Genomic DNA, 25,520 nt, shown 5'->3' with positions numbered 1-25,520 from the left:
TGACATGTTCAAGTCCCACCTTGATAGGGAATGGCTCTGCCAGGAGTTCCTTTACAATTGGAAAGCTATAGAGTCCTCCACAAGAGTCTAATCTATTAGCCACAATCTACACCAAACAAATTCTTTTTTCATGGAGCATCACAAGGATGGATAATCCTTATAATGCTCCAAGCTGCAATTTAAGGTAATTTAAGGTAGGCTAATAAGTTTTATTAGCAGAAAGTCAGCTTTCTGCTAATAGGCTATGTGAATAAAACTAAAAGAAAAGTAGGATATATACATCACAATAGAATAATAAGTATTTCCAAAAAGTGGTTCTTGTATGAAAGTCAATAAACTAATAATTTCAAGTGTCTGATTTGAAACAATTTTATAATAACTATATTGATGTATATCTTATACATTTAGATTTTCTCTGATATATACAATTTTCCACAATTAGTCTTTGGTAAAAACATGTGAGGGTTTTAGTTTTACATACTTTTGCTTGATTGTACAGCCTACTGTTTTTTTATTCTAGGCTAGGCCTATATATTTGGACGTTGGGGGGTTGGGGTGAAGTAGAGTGAAGCAGTAGGCAAAATTTGTTAACTATCTTTATCTTCCTAGTTGGATATCCATATTGTGGCTTAATTCCTTAACTCAACTAGGCCTAGCCTAAGTGAATTTTTTCAACAACATGAGCAATCAAATATCCTGTTAGGCCAAAACTGGTTGTGCTGAATAGTTTTCTTGATACTAAGTGTGTCAGGGTAATAATTCTAGACGATAGGCCAGAATTGACACTTTTTGAGGATATTCATATGGCACCTTTCTTATGAAAAGAACCAGGCTACAAAAGATTCCTCTAAATTCGAAGAAAACTTAAAAAATGAGGTTAGAAAATTCCTACTTCACCTGGAAAAGAGTATAAGCTAGCACGAGTGCTAAAAGCATCTTGTTTCCCAAAAATCACATTTCCAACATGATTTTATTCAAATCAAAACCTTTTTATGTTGTTGTTGTGAGAGGGATGATGGAGCATACAGAATTGACTCTCTTCACTCCAGATACGCTGGTTTCATATGCTATTGCACTGTTGTTGTTGTTGTTGCCTCCAATCTAAAAAAAAAAAAAAAAAAAAAAAAAAAAAAAAAAAAAAAAAAAAAAAAAAAAAAAAAAAAAATCAGGGAGAGCTGTGGTTAAATGTAATCTAATAGTTTTGTTTCTCTCAAAAACAATCCTAGTATTCTTGTCATACTCTCTTGTTTTCCTGTTTCAGTTATACCAATAATTTCATCATAATCAAAATTTCCACCTGCATTATTTTTTACATTTTTTTCAAGTAAATGTCTTTCTTGGTTATATTTTGAGCAATTCATTATAAGGTGTTCTGCATCTTCATCTATCTTGCATAGATCACATAATGGTGATGTTGTAATTTTCCATCTGAATAATGAAGCATTGGTTTTGTTGTGTCCTGTTCTAATTCTGAAAATTGTGTTTGCAATGTTTTTGTTTGGATGTATTAGGTTCTTGGTGATGAAATTGTCTTTTACAATTTTTAGATATTTGTTTTTGCTTTTATTTTTGAAAAGAAGATGCTCTTCTTTTATAAGATGTTCTTTGATTCTTTTTTGTATTTCTACAGGGTGGTTGGTAGTAAGTAAAGAAATTTGTTGTGTAAGACTTTCTTTTGCCATCTTATCTGCCATCTCATTACCATATAGCCCAATGTGCGATGGGATCCAGATAATTTTTATTGTGAAATTTCTTTCTTGGAGGGTTTTGATCATTTGGGATATTTTTGCCATTTCCTTTGTCGGTGAGACTTGGTAATTGGCAAGATATAGAAGGGAGGATAGTGAGTCAGAACATATTAGGAAAGAATCTGGTGTTTCAGTGTTTTGTATTTCTGTTATGGCAATTTCAATTGCTTTAATTTCAGCTTGGAAAATCGAGGACTCATCTGGAAGTCTTTCTTTTATTGAAAAATTTCGATTTTCAAACCAGACACCCAGTCCTGTTTTATTTCCTTGTTTAGAACCATCTGTGTAGATTTTTTGGGAAAAATTGATCTCATTAATATATTGCAATGTCAAGTTTTTTAGGTATAATGGTTGTTCTTCTGTTTTCTTTAGGATTTGTAGTTGCAGTGACGTGTCAATACAAGTGAGTCCATTCAGAGGTTTGTAGTGTTCAATTTTACAAATTAGGGGATTAAACTCATTTGTGTAACTTTTCGATATGAAAATAATTGCAGGTAAATTATTTGTTTGCTCATTTGGAAAAAAATTTATTTGATCTATGATGTTTGTTTTGATTAGGTCATTGCTGGTAGTGGTTCTTTTTTTTATAATGTAATTAGTGTGTAATATTTTCCTGCGTGTTTTTAGGGAATATGTGTGTGTTTCAAGGTGTAGTGCAGGTATTGGTGTGGATGGCATAGCATTTGTTATTTTTCTTAATGTTTGATTCCATTTTACATCTAATTTGTATAGCAATTGTTGAGAGGCTGTAGAATATAATATTGAGCCATAATCCAATTTGCTGAGAATTGTTGATTTGGTTAGGAGTAGTAAAATTTTTCTTGGAATGTCATTGAATTTACTTGCAATTGCATTGACAAATGTTTGTCTTTTTGTAATTGCTTGTAGAGTGTCGTTTATTTGTTTTTTCCATGAAAGTTGGCTGTCAAAGGTTACACCTAGGTATTTTTGGGAAAGTTGAGTTTTTATCGGCTTGTTGTTTAGTTTTAGTTTTGGATTTAGTATTTGACCAGTATGTTTGGTGAACATTACAAGATTTGTTTTATCTTCAGCTAGGGTAATTTTATTTTCATTTGCCCACAATTGGACATGATCAATTGCTTTTTGGCCACTTGTTTTTATTTTATCCATTGAGTTTCCTGTGATAGTTATGGTGATATCGTCTGCATACATGTATAAGTTAGTTCGTTGGAGATGATCTGTTGTCAGGTCACTTACATATAGGGAGAATAGAATTGAGCTGAGAACTCCCCCTTGTGGTACTCCAGCTTTTATGTTTCTTTCAGAGGATAACACACCATGGGTTCTCACACAAAATTTTCTGTCAGAAATCCAATTTTTTATCCAGTTTTTTAGTTGTATATCTATGTGTAGAGAGTTTATTTTATTTTTTAAGATTTGTAGGTCGACTCTATCAAATGCTGCTGCTGCATCAAAGAAGATTGCACATGTGACTTGATTATTACTGAAACCTTTTTTTATGGTGTGCTCCATCCTAAGCAATGCATCCAGAGTGGATCTCCCCTTGTAGAATCCGCACTGCTCTGGCTGAATTATTTTTTGTGTGTCATTTATAATTTTTTTCTTGATTATCTTTTCCATGAGTTTTCCTAGGCATGATAAAAGGGATATTGGTCGGTATGAAGAGGGTGATTTAGGATTTTTTCCAGGTTTTAATATGGGAATTATTATTGATTTTTTCCATTTTTTCGGTATAATATTTTCATTTAGTGATTTGTTAAATAGATTGGTAAGCTTGAGTATCATATTTATTGGAAGTGCTTTTAACATTCTGTTATCAATTTTATCAATTCCAGTTGCACCTCTTTTTAGCGTCTTTAATTCATTAATGATGTCATCAGGTTTAATTATATTTGATATTGTGCTATTGTTTATTGAGTGGCTATTGCTTTGGTGTGTGTTGGTTGTTTGTTCTGTTTGAAAATTATTTTCAAAGTGATTGGCTAGGACTTCTGATAACTCATCAGGGTTATAATAATCTAGCTGATTTATATGAAGTGTTTTTGGTTGTTGTGAGGGTATTTCCCTCTTAATTATTTTGTGGAAGTTCCTCCATAGATCTTTTAGAGGGGTATTGTAGTTGAATTTGGAATTTATAAGGTTTGTCCATGCAGTGTTTCTTTCTTTGATGATGGTTTTTTTTCATTTGTGCTGTAACTTTGTTAAGCTCTATTTTGTTTAGTTGTGTTGGGTTTCTTTTGTATATTTTCCTGGCTTCTTTTCTTTTGTGCTTGGCAGCTTCACATCTGGCAGTCCATCCAGGAGTGGAGTTTAGCTGTTTGTGTGGTTTTTTATCAATTACTTTCAGATGTTTTTTTGCAGTTTCATAAATAATTTTTGTGATTTCATCTATAGCATCATTTGTTGGGAGTAGGTCAATATGATCTAAGTTAATTAGTTCTAGCTCGTTTTGCCACTTTTTGATCCTTCTTTCATTAAATGACCATTTATCAGGGTTAAAAAATCTTTTATTTGGGTCATTGGAATTTGTTTCTATGTATAAGGTGTAGTGATCACTATCAAAATCATGGGAGGAGTGTATAGTTGTTTGGAGTTGTAGGTCCCTTGAGATTATGGTTAGATCTATTGTTGATATTTTTCCAGTTTGCTTGCATAAGTGAGTTTCAAGATTGCAGGGGGTGGCTATGTGGAGGTTTAGATCATTTATTATTTCTAGGAGGCAGTTAGCCTTTTGTTGATTTTTTGCCTGTGTGTTCCATGTCTGATGGTGTAGGTTGAAGTCACCCAAAATTATTTTGGGGTTTTGAATATTTTTGAGAGTGCTCCATAGTTGGTTTTTATCAAAGTTGTTAGTTTTGTTATTATAGTAATTTATAATTGAAAGTGTATTCCCATTGATGTTATTTATTTTTATTATGCCAATTTCATTATTTCCACCAAAGGTGGTAGGGATTTCTTCACTGACAAATTGGTCCTTTATAAGAGTACATAATCCCCCACCCTTTATATCACATCTGTCCCATCTGTAGCATTTATACCCATTAAATGAAATTTTAATTTTTTCTTTCAGGAATGTTTCCTGTAGGCATACTATATCTGGTTTTTCTCTTATTAGAACATTTTTTAACTCTATTTTTTTGCTATTGGTCAGGCAGTTTGTGTTTAGTTGTATTATTTTCATATTTTTCTTTTTTTTGAAAGTATTTTTCTTGTTGGATTTTTTGTTTCTTCATTGCTTTTAGTGGTGAATTCATCTTCCTTTTCCTCATTTGATAGCTCAGATTCTGTATCTGAGTCTGTGTTATCTTTTTGTGAGATTTTTCTTACAAATGTTTTAATTTGTTTCATTTTGTTTTGTTGCAGAGTTTTGGATTTGGGAATTAGGTCCAAAAGCATGGTTATAGCTTCGGTTAATTTGTTAATTACTTTTTCTTGTTTTTTTATTGATTCCTCAAGTCTCTTAAGGGTGGTGGATGTCTCATAAGTAGGTATAATAGAAATTAAGGGTGCTGGAAGTGGAGGAAATTCACTCTGATTTATGTTGAATTCTGTTTGATTTTTGATTTTTTGTTTTGCATGTCTGATGGGTATCTTATCTGTGATAGACACCTTTAAGATTTCATTTTTTTCTTTCTTTACAGGGCATATATTAGCATTTGCTGGATGTTTTCCTTTGCAATTAGCACAATTTTGCTCTGTCCTTGGACAATCACTGTGGGCATGGAGCCCAGCACAGAGTAGGCATCTCTGGTTTGATCTGCATTCTTGGGACTTGTGTCCAAATCTCTGGCATTTGAAGCATTGTACTGGTTGTGGAATAAATTGTTTTACTTTTTTATTTATCCCCCAAAAATTTATTGTTTTTGGAAAGTTCTGTGGATTTTTGTACATCACTAGAATTGTATATACTGTTTTGGTTTCATCATTGCCTATTTTTACTATTTTTTCAATTTCTGGGTTTTCTTTGAGTTCATCTTCTACTTCAGCAAATTCTGCAGTCTCTTTTTTCAATAAATAAGATACCTTTTTTCCCAATTATGTTGTTTTTGAAGTTGTCTGCTTTTTCTTTGTCATATTTTTCAAAGATTATTTCATTGTTGTTGAATTTTATTTTCTGTAATGTGATCATATCTGGAGTGATTGGTGTTCTTGTTTGGATAACCATTGAGCCGCCAGGGCCAGGTGCCTCAATGATTGTTCCATAGTTGCCCAGTTCTTTTTTAAGGATTCTGGCAACTAGTAATTTGGCTCCTGGGGTCATTCTTCCTTTAATTTGGTTTTTGTACTGTATCCATGCTAGTACAGTACAATTCTTATCAAGTTTTTCAAGATTATTTGTAAAATTATGGTCATCATGGGGATCCCCCATTTTTTCCTCCTTGAGGAATCTTCCTTCAAAGATATAGGCCTATCAATAAAAAATGAAAGATAATAATTTCGCAACGACAAGGCAAAAAGATTTATCCAAACACAGGTTCAGGATCTCTCAAATTCAATTCTACAACTGTGTAATTTTTGCAGAATAATCTTTGCTCTTTTCTTCCTCTTTTTCTACGAAACCTTTTTAAACTTGTCTTACTGTTTCATCTAGAAACAGATTTTTTTTAGAGCCGGTTATTTTCAAAAATTAGATGGCTCCATGTAACCACAAAGTAAATCCAATCATCAAAGATGTGGCGACAAGGAATTTGTCTAAAATATTTTATTCGCTCTATCATTTTTGTTAAATCGTATAACCAGCAACACGTAATTGATTAAACTAGATCACGTTGTAAAATTGAAAAATTGCATTATAAATAACCAACGGTGGAGTCATGAGACTCTAAAGGAAAAATCTTGGAGTGTCGAACAGCTTGACGTTGACATGCATTTTTAGGACTTTTGAACACCAGGACGCCATTCGGTTGAATTCATATTGGTTATTCAAGGCTAGGTAACCAAAGCAAAGGGGAGGTCACAAACAAGCAGCCTTCACAGAGGTTTTTTTGATGTTTTGGAATACGTATTTGTTATAGTGACCCTACTCAAGAAGTGAAATTAGGTTAATTCTAATGAAATATACTAAAATAAGATGAAAATATAATACTTAGAAACAAATTTGGTTATATATTTGCACATTTGGGGATGGGGGTAAAGAATAGTGCGTCTCCATCCAAAATGTATTAGACAGCAATAATTCTGCATATTATGAAGTATGAATTGTTTTCTCATTGTATGCTGTCTAAATATTTTGCCTACCCATCCCTCCCCCCTAATGTACAGATATTTAGCCCAAATTAAACTAATCTAGTATATTCTGTCTCTCGTCACTTGTCTTCTAGCGTAATCTAATTGTCTCTTAATACAGATTGATAAAACTGGTTTGTACTCGAGATTTACACAGCGTAAATTTGAGTGTTGGCAGTATAATACATAAGTACCCTTTAATCTATCACGTATTCAATTGTTATGTTTTTAGGATTTATATACTATGCCTAAAACCTAGAGTACCAATGTGTTCCAATATTTCCATTGTATTCTGTTCATTTTTAAGTGGGGTCACTCTAAGCGATAAGAACTTTTTTTCGTAATTGTGATTGCTGACAAATATTCACGCTGTTTTTTTTTCATGGTATTTGAAAAAAAATGTCAGTACACTATTTAAAAAAAATCATTTTTGGTGTAAGAAAAAATCAAATTTTTATAGGAAGAGAGAATATTGGAATTTCCAGAAAGCTAAAAAAGTAAAATACTGATGGTGACAACCCAAATAATCGAATTTGGTGCTTTAATTGCTCTTTGGAAGTTTTATGATTTTGCGTCTGACGTTAGACCCGTTTTTGGTTGATCAATCCAAGAAATGCTTTAATCTTTCGATCGAAATTATTTCTTACGAAAATCTTAGGGAACTGATATTTTTTTTTCTCTGGCTTTTGTTTTAAAAATATCGAAGTTCATTCTGCTTTGGTCAGTGGTCGTCTTGGATGAAAAGAACGTCATCATAGTCTTTTCTCCCATGTATTGTCGGGAAGAAATGTTTTATTTAAGTAATGTTAACTAAAACTATTAAGCTCTCAGGCTATGGCACATTGATGGACCAAAATAATTATACAAGATCAGAAAATTTAAATTACAGAGACATAAAAGGAAAATATGTGAGATTCTCGCTAGCTGGCCTCTAATCTTTTACTGAAGGATCAATATAAAGTCATAATAAGTCTGAAAAGGTCTTAACGTCGATTTTTTTTTAGTTTGAAAAAATGTTTAAAGTTTTTACCAACTTCTTATCTTCGTTCTAAAGAGTAGTCAAAAGAACTTCAATTACGGTTTTTTCAAAAACCCTTAGGAATTGTTTGAAAAAAAATCCAGATACATTGGAAGAATTCTCAACATCCTCAGTGACATGAGCAAGAAAACTCAGCTAGAATTTGACAGTAAAATATCCAGAGCAACGCCGAGTAAAGGATAATAAGGTTTTAAATCGATTGCAGTTAAACTATGGTCAGTTAAGTTTAAGGTCAGGATGCACTCTATTTAAAATAGCGAGAGTCCAGAATCTGTCAAATTACAAATATTTTCTTGTGACAAAATACCTTAAGAGGATGCAATAGCTTAGAATCTTTTTGCAAGCCTTAGCGTACAAACCCGAGAAGATAAATGGTTTTTCTAAGATTTCTGGGAGTAAGCTTTTAGCCTTTTTTAATTTATTTGGATTGCTTATCCAAGCTTTGCAAGTTATTATCTTAAAATTACCTTAAATCGTATTGTCTAGTGAAATAAGGATTAAATCCTGTAGAATCGCTGGTTAGTGTTATGTTCAGGCAAAGTTATGGTAAAACGGTCCTACAAATTCTAAATAGTTTGGCTACAAAAACTCAAAAAGTTCATAATGGACGTGATAGAAAAATTGTTTAAGATACTGTATCCTCTTAAACTTAAAAGAAAAAAATAAATAAAAGGAGCGTTTTAGTGCTGGATTATACAAATTGTGAAGTCCAGTTTTAATTCTTTGAAGTGCGGATCAAGAGAATTCAACAAAATTATTTTCATTTCTCTCCGCGCTAAATCAAGCAAAGCTATAAAGTCTTTTTACTTTAAGAGTTCCGAATGTTTTGCACACGGAATCTTCGAAGTTAAGTACACCAGATTAGTATGGTTGAGCACGAGTTCCAGACCAATAATCCAGACCAATAATCTGCACAGCTCATCCCAATCGTAATATCCAATATGCTCCTTCTAAAAATGTTTACGGTCATTTTCTGTATTTGTAATTTGGCTCGTAGCGTAACAGCCACTGAATCATTTTTTATTTCAGCAACCATGCATATTATTCGGCACATTATTTTAAATTCTATAAATGTGAAAAGGTGCAACTTAAGGAAACCTTCATAATCAGCTGTTGTCATACAAATTCATCCAATGATATCTTTTTGTAAGGCTACTATAGCCCTAATTTTCTGTCTTTAGACTCTATGAAACGTTCCTGTTTAGGTAAATTTTGCTATTAACTCAATAAAAGATAACCAAAAATAGACATAGGCCTAGGCCTACCTTTAAGATCTGATTTTCGTCCTGAATCTAAACATAGCATACATTTCCAATTGACATTAACTTTAATCTACCTCTTATAGGCACCCATAAGCTGAATTCTAGGGGATGTAGGCTGCATGATCAAAGGGGCACTTCTAATGTTGTAGGCTAGGCTATATGATAAATCTCCTCTTAGCAAAAATGTAAGGCAACATCAGTCAGTCAGGGGGTGGGGGCTCATGCCTCCCTTCCCCCCTTATGGGCACCCATGCCCTTGCCCTTAGCATGCAGATATATACCCTGCATTTTATAGGCTATAGGTTAAGACAACCATTTTGTCACTATTTTGATGAAAATACTGACACAGATGCAGTTTCTTCAGATGAAGAAGATGACACTATTTTTGTTGTAGTTTATTGAAATAATAGAAAATTCATTGCCCAAATCCAATTTTAGGGTTTAGTTTTCCACTAAGGGGGAGGGAGGCTTAAGTTCATTTTAAAAGAAATGAATATTATATTTTGATTTAGGGCAAAATTCTGATTCTAAAAATATGTCTATTTCTTAGCTGTCTGCTTAGGCCTTGTAAATTAAGGAGAAACTTTAGCCTAGCCTACACTGTTTTTATTTAGCTTCAATATAGACCTAAAATCAGTTCAGTTTGAATTTTTCTATACAAATTAGTGGTTAAAATTATTTTTGGTGGGACAACACCCTTTGACAAATAGAAAAAATAGCATATAGGCCTAGGCTTATATAAAAAGGTACTATACAATTTCCTTTTAAATACAAATACTTTTGCCATATAGTTAGATAATTTTGTCAATCCCTATAGCAGTAATCAAATTTGTCAACTAGTTGACAAGAAAATCTGCCCCAGAAAACTAATCCTTTTCCAAATAGTTGACAAGTAATTTCTCCCCAGCAACACTTTCTTTCCAAATAGTAAGAAAACAACATTGCCCCAGAAACGCTTCTATTAACCATCTAGTTGGCAAACATCATTGCCCCAGAAACCCTTCTGTTAACCATCTAGTTGGCAAGTAACTTTTCCCCAAAAAAATTTTCATTAACTAACTAGCTGATGAGAAACTTTGCCCCAGAAAGAATTTCCTTTTCCTACTAGCTGGAAAGAGGTTGCCTCAGAAATTCTTCTGTAAACCAACTAACTGAAAAACAACTTTACCCCAAGAACACAAAATTAATCAACTTTGCTGTGAAAACTCTTTAGTCACTACCTTTTCTCCAGAAAAATAGCTTTCTGCTCATAAATTTCTATTGGGTATAGTATATTTTCTATGTTGGTAAGTTTATGCTTGGTGGTGCTAGGGTTGGATCCACCTTTGCTGTTTTTTTCTGTTGAAGAAAAGTCAAACATTCAGCACCATTAACCTTTTGCCCTAATGAACTAACATCATTTTTATACAATCCTAAAAAGGAGGTTTAATGCCAGAATTGCCACTAACTCAGTTAGAATAAATATTTTCTGAGACCATACTGGCTATACATGACATATGAAAACAAGAAAGGAAATAATAAATAAAGAGAGAAAAATCAAATAGGTGAAAAAACGAGGATTTTGTCAGCCAGTAGCAAAATATGAAGATGAAAATAAAGCAAATATTTCAACAAGGACCTCTACCAAATCATCCTCAGTGCTAAAAAAAAAATATAAGAAAGAGGAAAAAAAACAAGAACAAAATCTCCTCAAAGCAACAATGTGCCCATTTTCTTACCAACCATGTTGCCAACCTCTGGAACAAATTACTGCCAGATACCATTGCTGCCCAAACCACAGACAGCTTTAAGAACCATCTTGACAACAAATGGTCAAAACAAGAATGGAAATATAACTGGGAAGTACTCGAATTGGAATCAGCAACATCAAACCACTAGTCAAGTGTATGTATTCAACTATGTGTCATGTGTTATCAACTCTGAAGTTTCTACAAGGAAAAACCCTTATATTGCTCCAAGCTGCAATTTCAGGTAATTAAGGTAAAATCTAACCTTCTTAAGTGAACTCTACAAGAGCAGAAAAGACACATTTTCTCCAGGTGTCTTTTCTCCTCTTGTAGAGTTCACTTAAGAAGGTTTTGTTGTTTTTTTTTCCTCTTTCTTATATTTTTTTTTTGAGCACTGAGGACAACTTGGCAGAGGTCCATGTCAAAATATTTGCTTGATTTTCATATTTTGCTACTGGCTGACAAAATCCTTGTTTTTTCACCAATTTATTTTTCTCTCTTCATTTATTATTTCCTTTCTTGTTTTCATACACCCAATTGGACTATCTGTCTTGGCTTTTTTTTATAATTAGCCATGCCTTGATGCCCACAACTATTTGATTTTAATTCTATCTAGTTGGTAAACAACATTGCCCCAGAAAATCTTCTGTTAACCATCTAGTTGGCAACTAACTTTTCCCCAGAAAAATTTTCATTAACCAACTAGCTGATGAGAAATGTTGCCCCAGAAAGAATTTCCTTTTCCAACTAGCTGGAAAAAGAGGTTGCCTCAGAAACATTTCTGTAAACCAACTAACTGACAAACAACATTGCCCCAGAAACTCTTCTGTTAACCAGTAAGTAACTTTTTCCCAGAAGAATTTTCATTAACCAACTAGCTGATGGTAGGAATACTTGACGTTTTTGCTGCTTTTAAGTTTGAAACATAAAGTTTTGAAAGAATGGCTATCCTTAGCCACTTCTATTGGAAGTTCCTATGGTCAGAAATTTCTCAATTTGTGCATTAAATTTTGTACAACTTCATTTGCATCATATAAAACCACTTTGTTTACATAAATACAAACCAAAAATGGATCATTAAAGGATTGCCTGCGTTTTCTAGGCTTCTTCTGAGAAACCTCAACCAAATGCTGTAACTTGGAGGAATTCTTCTTAGGGTTTTTGACATCACTAACCCTGCAATAATTACACATAAAATTCTATTCCAAACTGATAATGCTACAAAGAATGCTTGGTGGATACAAAGTTAATGCTACATCCTGAGCTTTTGGACACACACTGCAACTGGGCTGTGCAGTAGTTAGCAAGTTCTTGTCTTCTTCAGGTGAAATGCAAACTAGCTTAACTTGTTACAATTCTTAGTGCAACTTGAATCCTAACTAAACCTCAAAGGATCATGCAAAAAACAATCTCTTTTGTTGATTGTACAGTTATTGATCATGGAATCACAGTCAAAAACAGAACAGTCACAGAAGACTATGTCATCATCTGCATTTCAATACCTTGACATTATCAAAAGGACAACCTCAAGTCAGCATCCTAGAGCATTAATGAAACTGTATATGGATCCTATTTGACTGTGACTTGAGGCTGGAATGCCTGTGGCATCTTCTTTTTTCAAAAAAACATAAAAAGGACCTGGAAACAGTGCAGTGTAGAGCAACTAAGATGATCAATGGATCACTGCAAATGTCATGTCAAGAATGCCTGCAACATGTTAAAATACCACACCTACATGTAGAAGAAAGCTGGGAGATATGATTCTAACCCACAAAATTATACTTAAAACACCCTTCCAGGTCTATTTGTTCACCCCTTGCACCCCATGAGCAGATGGCATTCAAAGAAACTTCCAAAGCAATATTTTACCACCAGAGAAAGAAGCCAATTCTTCATCTAGACAGTTGCCAACCTTATAAAACCAGCTTTCAGAAGACAAAGTATTCACTGAATCAGCTTACGCACTTGAGTGCATTCAGGGAAGTGCCATTCAGGGTGGGGACATTGCCATGAAGAAGATAGGCAAGTAAGAGTGACAAATTGTCAACAAATTTGTATTTGTTGTTTGTTATTCCTGCCAGTTTCATCCCTTACAGGGCACTGCAGGTTATTTTACCCCAATATGAGTCACAGTCCTCTTTGTGTAAAGCAAATACTTTTTTCTGTCTTTCAGACAGAAAATTGAGGACAATGGCTTGCATTTGGCATTTAGCACCTATTCGTTTCAGATTTTGACAGGCCACTAGGTGTGATATGAAAGTTTTCCTAAGGAAAAATGACATTGACATCATATGCATTACAGGATCCCTTTTCCTACCTTGGTCATGATACTACCAAAGTAACAATGAAACGTAGTAAACCAGCCCAGTTCACCTACTGTCCACTTACAGAAGAAGGTATAATTGGCTACAGAGAATGGCTCAACCCAGTTGGCTGGTTCTGCCTTTCCAAAAACAAAGTCACAAACAGCATGACTAAACTCCTCTACGAAACAAACGATTCAAGAGTATGTATGATTCTTTCCTGAAGAGCAAGTTACAATTAGAGCACAGAATAAACCATGGGTTACTCTGACAAATAAAGCAGCAATGGCAGGGTGAGACATGCTTTATGAGACAAAGCCACACTCTGAAAAATATAAACAGAAGAGAAACATAGTAGTCAGACAATTAAATCAGGCTAGGTGTCTTTATGGATACCAATTTTTTTTCAGCCAGTCACTCAAAGAAGTTCCACACAACTGTACAGAAACTAATGAACAGCAGAAGTCTAAATCCACCCTGAGGAACCAGCAAGGATAGAATATAACCGCAAAAACAATTAATGCACACTTTTCAAATATTTTCTACCAACGGCTTCCCCTTGAGACTTTGCCACAGAAGGGTCCAATCAAAACAGTTTCCCAGGTCCAAGAAACACTCAAAAACCTAGACATTAGGAAAGTTTCTTAACCTAGCAAAATGCCTATAAGGCTGATACATGTATGCTCCTCCTTACTGGCTACAGCATTAGCTATAGGGTATAACCAGTGCCTACTAGAAGGTATTCTTCCAGATAATTTCAAAAGGCATTTACCACACCAATTCCAAAGAAAACATCATCAACCTCACCATCCAATCTCAGGCCAATTTCAAAGACGCCCATCATTTCAAAAGTCTTTGAAAACTTTATTTTACAGTGACTACTAGCAGAACTAGAACACAAAATCGACCCTATGCAGTTCGGATTTCATTGAGGACACAGCACAACACATTATCTGGTCAGTTCATGATCTACTAGGACACCTAGAAAATCCTGAGGCCCTTGCTGAAATAATCATTTCTGATTTCCAGAAAGCTTTGAATCTGCTTGATAATCAGACAGTAATAAACAAAGCCTTTGTCCTGGAAGTCTTGCAGTTTCTCTTATGTACTATTGCAAGTTTCCTTTTTGGTCAGCAATGGTACATACAACTCGAAAACTGGAAAACACCCAACTTCCAAGACGTCACTTGTGGAGGAGCCCAAGGAAGCAAGTTAGGTCCCATCTCATTTGTGATAATCATCAACCAACTGATGAGGCAGCACAAACAGAGGTATAAATTTGCTGATGATCTTTTTCTAAGCCTGCTGCACTTCCTGTCACAGACACCCAGTCAACTCATAACCCTGATTGCAGAGCTTCTACATCAAGCTAATCAAGTGAAGCTCCAGCTAAGCCGCAAGAAAAGCTATGTAATGTGTATCAACTTCCGGAAGAAGAAGAGCATAGACAAATCTGTACCTCTTCAAACACTACAACAGCAACACTTTAAGAAATAAAATAAAATTATAAGCCCAACCAGTCGTGCATCAAACCATCTTCTGGACTACACTGTGGTGTTTTTTTTGTGAATGGTGAAATCCTCCCCTTGCAAGAGTGCAAATGGTGCAGCATTATAATTCCCTTTTGTTAGTATTAAAGCTAATTCTAATAGGTAATGCTTAGACCCCCCCCAAAAAAGCCCCTGGACACTACCCCAAATACTACCGAATATGTTCCACATCTTGGCTGGTCAAGCTTTACTATCTAAAAGCTCACATGATGGGTCAAACTCAATTGATAAAACGATGGTGGATGTGGGTGCGTTTGTCACTATCCATGATGAAACTGAAAATGACTTTGAAGAGAGCCTTTCTAGGAGCTCCATAAAAAAGGAAAAAATCTCCCCAATCAAAAATAATTCCCCTCCCCTTGTTCCAACTCCTCCTTTACAAAACCTTGGAATATATTTAAAAATTTCTTCTGATACCCCCTTTGAGATAAATAAGAAAACTCTTTTGTTTTGGTATTATTCAGCCTAACATTAATTCCAATTATATCAACATCACTTAAAAATTCTGGAAAGCTAATGCCACAGTATTTGATATTATTATTTATTATTAAAGCTACACCACCTCCTTTTCTCTCAGATGACCTATTCTTTCTCAGGGTAGTATATCCTTGAGACTTTATTTGTTGGTTTTTGGTCAAATGGGTTTCCTGAAGGCGACCAATATAAATGAAATTATTATTCATAAAAGATATTACTTCATTTAGCTTTGCTATGAGTAAAGCAAGACCTTTTTTTGCTTGAATAAGCATGTGATCGAGTAGGTAGATGTATGCCACTCATTTATGATTTTTGCTATCTATTGTAGGTTCATGGACTAAATTGCATTAGAGTTTAGTATAAAGAGGCGTATATTAGGTGTTAGCTTGTTTGGTTTTTCATCTGGCTTGTCATTAATTAGGGGATTAATTCCTTGTAAGACTTTTGGTTCATTTCTACTTGAGAGGGGTGGCCAGGCTAATTTCTTATCATTGGATGTGGAAGCTACTTGGCTCAGCCTTGGTGATTCTCTCCAATAGGAATATGAGCTAGGGTGTTTTGAGGAAGGAATCTTGTGGGGGGTACTTGTTGCTTTGGGTAGATTGGGGTTGGGTGTTCTGTGAGTGAAAGTATTGGGTGGTTTCATAAAGGGTATAGTTTGGTGTATTTGGGCTGCATTTGCTTCAAGAGCTGCAAATGGGTATGGTATAACTTTCTCTGCTGCTATTTGGAGTGTTAGTGCTTGTTTTTAATATGCAGGGCATAGTGTCTTATTGGAAGAATCATGGGGGCCTTTGCAGTTTATACATGTAGGCTGATCATTTTTACAATTTGCCATTTCTTTGTAATTGGAACTCATACATTTACTGCAATCCTACAGATGCCATGGATTTCTTCAGTTATATAAATAATTCCAGTACGCTAAAAAAGCATATTGACCAGCCAAGTGGGAGACCAATCCCCATTAGAGACATATACCACTGGAGATTATCAGAGTTATTGTTAATTAAGAATATTCCACTTTTATTTCCCTTCCCCAATAAGCACCTTTCTAAAATTTATCATAGAATTCGGTCTGGCTCAAATGGGCTAAATTTACAGGCGTTTTCATGTCAATTACCTAGTTCAAGTGGCTCAGTCCCCTCTTCTCCTCTTTGCAGGTACTGTAATTTAAAAAATGAAAGAGTTGACCATTGCCTATTTGAATGTAATAGGCTGTCGTCTGCACAGTATACCCTGCATTTTAAACTGTTAAAGTGCTTCAAACGCCTTAAAATCTTACTATCAGCTAAGAGTCTATCTGACTGTACCTGCACACAGAGCTCAGAACTCAATGTTTATCCTCTCATATTTCAACTCCTAGAATCAAAAGATTTACTGACAAAAATCTGAGCAGATACAAGATAAACCAGAAGCAACCAATTCAGTAGCTCTGTTCGTCTCACGTGAATCACTCTCTCGTGAATCACTCACGTGAGTTACTCTCAGTGAATCAAAAGTAAAAAAGCTGAATAGTTTCCACTGAAAAGCCCTCGTTTGCTGTAATAGAGGAATAAGAAACAAAGAAATCAGTAAAAATACTTGGCATCACATTAAGTGATGATCTCTCGTTCAAAGATTAAATTATAAAAAAAAGTAAGTTTTTTCAACTGAAAGTAAGGAGCAACATTAAAACTTAATATGAACAGAAATTATTACAGATATGAGGGGGTTTGCCCCCTCGTCAATACATCACTCTTTATGCTAAAGTTCAAATTTTGTTCCAATTCTTTAAGAATGATCTCTGAATCACAAAGGCTGTTTAATTAGAATAAATAGCTCTTTTGAAAGTACTAAAAAAACTAAAACGTAATGAGCGAGGTGTTGACGAAGGGAAAACCTCATATACGTAATAATTTCTGTTCGTTTTAAGTTTTAATGTTGCTCCTTACTTTCAGTTGAAAAGACTTGTTTTTTAAATTTAATTTCCGATCGTTTTTTAAATAATGCTGGGAAATCTGGTGCTTCTTTTATGGAAAAGTCTCTTCCCCCATGAAAAATTCCTCCATGAAAAGATCCTCCCACGTAACCCTCTCCCTCCGACCCCCCCCCCCTCCACCATAAAAAATCCCCACTGAAAACGTCTGTATACTTCCCAGTAACCAATTCTATATCTAAACAATTGGTAAAGTTCATAATTTGCAGCCTTAGGGACTGTGGGGGGATTAAGTCGTCCTCAAAGACATACTTATTATATTTGTCGACTATGCTGAACAAAATGGCTATCTCAAAACTTTTATCCAGTGACTTTGGGAAAATGAGCATTGGGGAGGGCCTACTTGCCCTCCAATTTGTTGGTCACTTAAAAAGGGCACCGGAACTTTTAATTTCTATTCAAATGAGCCCTCTCACAACACTCTAGGACCCTTGGGTCGATATGATCACCCCAGGGGAAAAAATAAATGCTCATCTGGGATCTTTCTTCTAGCAAAAATACAAAATTCCACATTTTTGCAGATAAGAGTTTGAAACCTCTACAGTACTTCTCTGATATGCTGTATCTGATGATGTGATTTTCTTTAAGATTTTATGACTTTTAGGGGGTGTTTCCCTCTTTTTTCGAAAATAAGGCAAATTTTCTCAGGCTTGTAACTTTTGATGAGCAGAACTAAACTTGATGAAACTAATATATTCAAAACCAGCTTAAAAATCCAATTCTTTTGATTTATCTATTTGGTTTCAAAATCCCGTTTTTAGAGTTTGGGTTAGTATTGAGCTGGGTCGCTCCTTACTTACAGTTTCTTACCACAAACTGTTTGATCACTTAAGCCTGATTAATAATGTACGGCTATCCTTTCTGGCACCCATTGCCTACAGAGAAACACAGAAGCCAACTGAGAACAATCCGGAAGAGCGCTTGCAACATAATTTTTGGGCCAAATTACGAAAACTGTTAACAAAGTTTAAGCGAACTCGAGCTCTCAGCCCTGGATGAAAGGAGGCATGAAGTGCTGGTGAAGTTTGGAGCTGACAACCTTAAGTCCTCAACTTACCAAGATATCCTGCCTCCATACACTTCAGGGACCCACGGACACAAAACAACGTTGGCAACTGTGAAAGAGGGAAAAAAAACTGTTAGAATGCCTATCTACCTACTCAACAACAAGATTTTTAAACTTCTTTGTGCCCTACTACATCAAGTGTTGCAACAACAGCGTCCTGAAGTCAAGTCGATGGCTCATCATTTGTGTTTTTTTTTGTCTTATGTCTTTTTGTTCTTTTGTTTAACAATACCCATGTTATTGCATTGTGATAAAGAGAACGAATAAGATTATTATTATTACTGTATTTAGATGGTCTGGTTTGTTGAAAATGGTCTTGAAGCTTAAGACCCAAACTTCAGATATTTCATTGGAATATGTGACAGTATTCCCATGTACGCAAATGTGTTTAATCTGAGAAATTGTTTTTTCTTGTTCTATAAGCTTGACAAGTGTTTTTTGCTTGTTCTTGCTATGACAAAAAAACAAAAAACAAAAAAAAACACACTGTTTGAAATACAAACTGTTTTCCAAAAAGTGCATATGACACCTAGCCAGTTATGAGTTTCAGAGGGTAGTAGCCCTGCTGTTATTCTAGGTGTTAATTTCTATTCATTTTAAATTTGACTTAAACGTTTTATTTTATGTCTGTATTAGGTTTTGCATGCTCATTCTGAATATTTTAGTCCTGACTTATTATATGAGTTTATTTCTGCTTGTTGATTCATTTTTTCCATTTGCTCTTTACTTTCTTTAAACATTCTTTCATTGGAAAAGTTTTTCTATATTAGAAACAAAATTCAGCCACTTTATTTTGTCATTTCTGTATGTTTTTCTTGAAAGGGGCTCTTAAAAAAGTTAAAAGAGAAGATAGAAAAAACTGCTCTAAAAACAGTCAACTTATAGATTTTGTACAATCTGCTATGTTTATGATTAACTAAAGCTATTGAGACCAAATAAACAACTTCTGAAGGCATAATTTTACTTAGATCAGAAATAATATTATGCCTTAGGCTTAAAATGCCACACTAATTTTTTGAAGCCAGAGAAACATTTAAGTATGCCAAAACAAATTTAGATTTGACAAATTGATGTATATTGAATACCCAAAGGCTATTGCAACAGGGATAATGGATTGGTACCCCTTTAAGCAATTTCCTTTGGCTTGGATCCACATCAAAGGCGGAACAGCATCATTGATGTGATGCATCCCAGGGTGTAAAATTAAGACTTGGGCTAAAAGGGAAAGACATACATAGATTTGAAGTTCATTTTGTATCCTGCTACTAACTAAATGTAATTAAACTCATTAACATGGGTCTAATAAGTCTAGTATCCAACTGGAATTATCAAATGTGCTCCAATGTCTAAGATTAAATGGAGAAAGAGTCTTTTCCATGGATTTTGGTTACAAACAGGAATAAAAAATTCTATAAGCCAAAAATTTTCATAATTTTAGGGAGAGGTCTATTCAAAAAGTCATCTGTGTAAGTATGATTGTTGCTAGTTTTGAGTATTATTCAGTAATGGGAACTCTGCCTGGTAGATACGAATGACCAAACTAAGTAAAAATTTTTATAACAGCCCCATGACCCCTCCCTCCAGCAAGACACCTTTTGATTCCAAATTACATCGCAACATTCTGCAGGACTCTGTCAGAGATTCCTTTTTTTTGGGAAGGAAGTGGCCTAACTGGGAAAACTGTGATATAACCATGTTCACATACTCCTATTTATATATTCCACATCGTGAGTAAAGAGGTCAAAATTTTTTGACACTCTGCCGAGCCTCGGGTCATCTCGGGTCAAAAGAAAATCTCTTTGGAATGGGGTATTCAGAGAGTAATCTTTTGAGACTGCCTCCTTCTGATCTCCCAGAAGATCTGGATTGTATGTACCTATTGCGATAATGCATGTAAGCATTTTTTTTTCTTTTTTTTTTTTTACCAAAACGTTTCTGGTTTCTTGAATTCTGCTGAAAATTTTTCAAAAGATTTCCCGCTAAAGATTCTTAAGGATGAGGTGTTCAAATCCCGCCATCTTTTCCTAATGACGTGTCTTTCCTTGTAATGATGGCTAGGGTACTTCTGTGTTAAATTTTCTGTTTTAATTTTATTTAAAATAGTGAAGATATCTTAATATTTTAGGGAAACATGGAGAGAGCCTTAAGCATTGTTGAACAGCTAAAATTGCTCAATTCTCTTGTTTTCAAGCCGTTAAAAGAAGAGCAATCTGATTACCCAATAGTACCTGTTGGAGAATTAGTCAGACATGTGCTTTTTGTAGTAAGTATTTTTGCTTTATTACCCGCTCCTCTCTCTCTTGCTCCGTTTTTTCTCTCTCTAATTATCCTCTCTTTCTCTATCTTATTTTCCTTCTTCTATTTAACCATCTGAGATTAATCACATCAGTCATATTAGGCTTTTGAATAATTATCTATAATAACAGCTTTTTCTGTGGAGTACAATTATTGGCACAATATAATTACCCACAATGAACAAGAAAAAGAGTAAGCAACATCCGTGACTATCCTTACTGGAAAAGAAACAAAATCCTGCCTCTAGCACCCCCCAAAATTCAACCAGCAGTATACCCAATGCAGCAATACTCCATTCATACACAACTCAACTCAAATTAAACCGACACAACCCAAGCAAAACTGTACCAAAGTAAAGTCAAACTCATGTAAAATTCTGCCTGACAAAATGCAGCATGGCAGAACTCAACCCATACAAAATCCAGCCCTGCAAAATTCAATCCAGCAGGTCTCAACCAAAAAAATTAAAAATCAGTAAGACCAATCTATTTCAAATCCACATATGGCCCAGGAAACATCAATCATTCTCGAGGAAACTATTGGCCGACTCAATCTATTGCCCAGGAAACATCATTCTATACAGCAAAGAAAAATCAACTAGGCCTACTTAAACATCAAAGACGATCCTGCAGTGTCAATTCATGAAAGTTTAGGGGCTTGGGACCAAAATGTATTTTTCAAAGTCGGGGGGGGGGTATTTTTTTAATTTTTCGATGGTAGCACTAAAAAGGTATATTTCAGTGAACATAATAGAACAGGGTATTTTTTTAAATTCAGGGAGAGGAGGGCAAACAGTATAGGAGGAGGCAAATGGCCACATCCTCTAATTTATGTTCCTGCTTACCCCTTAATAAAATAGACATTTCATGAAATCTTAACTGTGGCCATTGGTCATTTCAGTGATTTCATCTTGCGTCCCTATCTATGATGGGTCATGTCTTAAATACGCTAATATGATATGAGTGTTTAAATATACTGAATATACAAAATTAGAAAAAAAGACAGCAATACCCAAGGATAACTTCCCTAAATGCAGGAAAGACTAACTATGGTCTAGATTGATGCTTTTGCGGAATATTACCTTGTTATGATTTAATGTATGCAGTATAAAACGCAATAAAGACATGCAATTTAACTATACCTGTAATATTGATTATTTTTTGTGTTATTTAAATAAAAAAAAAAATCTAAAACAAAGCCTTGAAATATTGTCTTTGTTCTCTCGTAAATTTATAGTAATAGCTATTGCTGTTTCTTTTTCTTGTTCTAGTTTGTTGCTGTTATTATTTTTTTTTAGTTTGACTCTATCTCTTGATTTATTAATCTCAAAGTTTATTCTCTTTTTCTGTTTTTAGCCCTGTGTTGAGGCAATGGTTGAAAATGACCTTGAACGAATGATACGAACCTTTGCATCTCTTTTTCCTGAACCTAAGCAAGAAGTATTGTCTGAAATTGGATTTGAAGTAGGTTTCTATTTCTGTTTCACATAATTTACACTCCGTTTTTGTTCTTTTAATTTAATTTTGGAGTGGCCAGATATTTATTAAAAATAGCGACATGTCAGGACCATCGCAGTGTCATCTATATTCCACCACCGTTACAGAATCTTCACATCATTACCTACCGACCTGAATGCATAGTGTACGGTCTTAAGAGTGTTCGAGCCTTTACATCTTTATTTTATGTCAACATTTAATTTGAATTGAGTAGCCTTAATTAGCCTTTGTGAAAAATCAATATAATCGTATTAAGTTCAGTTGAATATGGAAAGGCAAGAGTCTTTTTTTTTACATTTTACTATTCCCCCAAAGGCTGTTTGGCCTGTAAAGAAGGGGAAGATAAATGAGTCATTTACACAGAGAAGAAAAAAAAAAACTCTTGCCTTTCCATATTAAACTGAACTTAAACTAAACTGAACTTTAAGGGAAAAATTTGCGCTATGTAAATGAGACTTCCCAGATCTGATCTACAGCCCAAGCTAAGACCAGGAAAGATTTCTATCTAGTGTCAATATCAATCCTTTACGTCCTCCGTAACATTCAGTTGAATATGAAAAGGTAAGAGTCTTGCATGGGGCAATAAGTTTGGTTAAACCCGGAAAGAAAATTATAACAAAATATTCAGTCGTTTATGGTAGGCAGAAAAAAATAACATGTCTGTCTAAGGATAGAGATATCTATTAAAAATAACGATATGTCAGGACCATCACAGGTTCATCTATATTCCACCACTATTACAGAGTCTTCACATCATTACCTACCGACCTGAGGCTTTACATCTTTATTTTGATGTCAACATTTCATTTGAATTGAGTAACCCTGAATAGCCTTTGTAGAAAGTCAACATAATTGCATCAAGTTCAGTTTAATATGGAAAGGCAAGAGTCTTGCATGGGGCAACTAATTTGGGTCAACCAAGAAATAAAGTTATGACGAAATATTCAGTCGTTTATTTTAGGCAGAAAAAATAACTTGTAGATAGAACTATATATAGAAAGATAGATGGATAGAAATATCTTATAGATAGATCACTATATAGATAGATAGATAGATGGATAGATAGACTTAGATATAGATAGAAATAACCTATAGATTGATAGATAGATAGACTTATAGATAGATAGAAATAACTTATAGATAGAACTCTATATAGATAGATAGATAGATAGACTTATAGGTAGATAGAAATAATTTATGGACAGAACTCTATATAGATAGATAGATAGATAGATATACTTATAGATAGATAGAAATAACTTATAGATAGGGCTCTATATAGATAGATAGATAGACAGACTTATAGATAGATAGAAATAACTTATAGGTAGATAGAAATAACTTATAAATAGAACTCTATATAGATAGATAGATAGATAGACTCATAGATAGATAGAAATAATTTATAGAGAGAACTCTATATAGATAGATAGATATATAAGACTTCTAGATAGATAGAAATAGCTTATAGATAGAACTCTGTCCAAGGATTGAGTGCAAGTGAAAGGAGCAAGATTTAGTTTCTGATTTGGTATGGAGGCTCCACCTGGGTTGGAGAAGCACCATCTGGACCACCACCAGGGTTGTTCAAACAATAAAGAGCACGATTCAATGAGGAATTTTAAAGACAGTGGAATGTAGAAGAAATTGATTGAGTATTATGACTTTATATCTAAAAGCCGTCTTCAGTAATATGAATAAGTAAAACAAAGTTAAAATTAAAATTACAATAAAAACGAGGAATAAATACTAACAATAAAACAGTCTCAACATCATGACCTGAAGTAAATTCAGCTAGGATTCAATTAAGTCCTTATGCAGTTCATTGACTTTAAAATTCCCCATTGAATGATGGTCTTCATTGTTTGTATAATGTAAAGGCATGGTGTGGTCTTCGTCGTTGTTTACACCAGGCTTGTCATTGGCCTTGTTGAAAAATTTAGTAAACTGACCAAATCACTAGACCATAAAAATAGGATAAATGCTTGAACACCCATAAACGAAATTTCGAAGATTCTTACAGGTCATTTTTAGAAAAGAATTCTGTTTTGGTTTATCCTTCACTTGTGACAGGTGTTACATGATTTATTTATTGATTTATTTGTTCCATTGCCCTGAATATCCCTAATCTAAAAACTCTGTAATCTTAACTGTATTATGAAAAAAGATTGTGGCTTTATAAATATCTGCGAAAAACAGGTCTTCACCATCATAGAAGTGTAAATAAAAGAGGTCAAATGTGTAAGGTGCAAATAAAAGAGGTGTAAGGTGTAAATAAATCAAGTAATAATCCTATATTCACTGTCTAAGTCTTTTTCATTCACAGGCCGACCGTTTTACCAAACATCTTTCTGTACATAACAAGACCAAAAGGCCTTTAATCTTGCTAGTCATAACGTTTTAGTTGAAAAATTGCTGAACAAATTTAAAGTACCTCTTTTTCTAGTCAATATTATTGCATCTTTTCTGTCAAATAGGAGTCAAGTTGCTATGTACAAAAATGTTTATTCTGATTCACTCCCTATTTCTTGCGGAGTTCCTCAGGTTACGCTTTTAGGTCCCATTAGCTGATCGATGGAAGTTTGTGGATGACATGTCATTGCTCGAAAAGTGCAGAAGAAATATGAAGCACAGTGCAATTTGAAGACGTTGCAAGTGAAGCAGCCCAGTTACAAATGAAAGTAAATTCCCCTACCTTAGACCTTAAATCCTCCTGAGCCATCAGTCGCGCATAGGGCGTCGGCAAAGCCTCTTCATTCGTCACGAAGCTGTGTGGCTGCAGTGATATCTTCCCGCTGTGGAGTGAGTGAAATGTTGGCCTCTTTCAGGTCCCGATCATATTGCCTTCGTAGTGTGTGATTTGGTCGGCCGCGTCTTCCTTCAGGCTGTGACTGATACACTCTTGAGGGCAGTCTGACTTCGGGCGTGCGTAAAAGATGACTCGAATATGTCCATCTTCGTTTCTTCGTAATTTCGGTCATTATGGGCTGGTTCGTTTTCAGCCGAATTTCCCTATTAGTAATTTTCTGATGTCAATTGATTTTGAGGATCATTCGAAGACAAATGTTTTCGAATCCAAGGATACGTTTCTCCAATTGTTGGTTGAATTTCCAACATTCACGGGCGTACATCAATATAGATAGCACATTACTGTCGAACAGGTGCAATTTTAAACGAAGTGAGTATTTGTTGCTTCTCCAAATTGGTGTCAGTCTGTTGAAGGCACCTGATGCTTGTCCAGTCCTTCTCTTGATTTCAAATGTTACATCTCCAGTATTCTCTATCCAGCTTCCTAAGTATTTAAATTCTTGGACCTGTTCAACGGTTTTATCAGAACATTGAAGAGCTAGGGGGAGGGGATCCAGATGTGGACA

The 25,520-nt window shown here is 34.6% G+C and overlaps 2 protein-coding genes across 5 annotated transcripts in view; one reads left to right on the top strand and one right to left on the bottom strand.

Moving 5' to 3' along the window:
- The window catches only part of LOC136026913 (uncharacterized), a 31,680-nt gene extending 25,397 nt beyond the window's left edge, over positions 1-6,283 (bottom strand). Inside the window, exons 1-2 of one of the 2 annotated variants that reach the window (XM_065703743.1) lie at positions 6,175-6,283; positions 898-1,101 (exon numbers count right to left, since the gene is read on the bottom strand). In XM_065703743.1, the coding sequence (XP_065559815.1) occupies positions 898-936 (39 nt within the window). In that variant the 5' untranslated portion in view covers positions 937-1,101; positions 6,175-6,283. The remainder of the gene's footprint in view (positions 1-897; positions 1,102-6,174) is intronic. The other variant, XM_065703742.1, reaches the window with a different exon arrangement.
- A 2,749-nt stretch (positions 6,284-9,032) lies between these two features.
- LOC136026912 (uncharacterized) overlaps positions 9,033-25,520 on the top strand; it is a 33,541-nt gene continuing 17,053 nt past the window's right edge. The window contains exons 1-3 of one of the 3 annotated variants that reach the window (XM_065703740.1): positions 9,033-9,141; positions 20,481-20,618; positions 22,006-22,113. In XM_065703740.1, the coding sequence (XP_065559812.1) occupies positions 20,487-20,618; positions 22,006-22,113 (240 nt within the window). In that variant the 5' untranslated portion in view covers positions 9,033-9,141; positions 20,481-20,486. Of the gene's footprint in view, positions 9,201-14,890; positions 14,914-20,480; positions 20,619-22,005; positions 22,114-25,520 lie in introns of those variants that run through there. The other 2 variants (XM_065703739.1, XM_065703741.1) reach the window with 2 other exon arrangements.

The sequence above is a fragment of the Artemia franciscana genome, chromosome 5 (assembly GCF_032884065.1).
Source record: "Artemia franciscana chromosome 5, ASM3288406v1, whole genome shotgun sequence".
In the NCBI taxonomy this organism is placed as follows: Eukaryota; Metazoa; Arthropoda; class Branchiopoda; order Anostraca; family Artemiidae; genus Artemia; species Artemia franciscana.
This window is presented reverse-complemented; position numbering and strand designations above follow the sequence as displayed.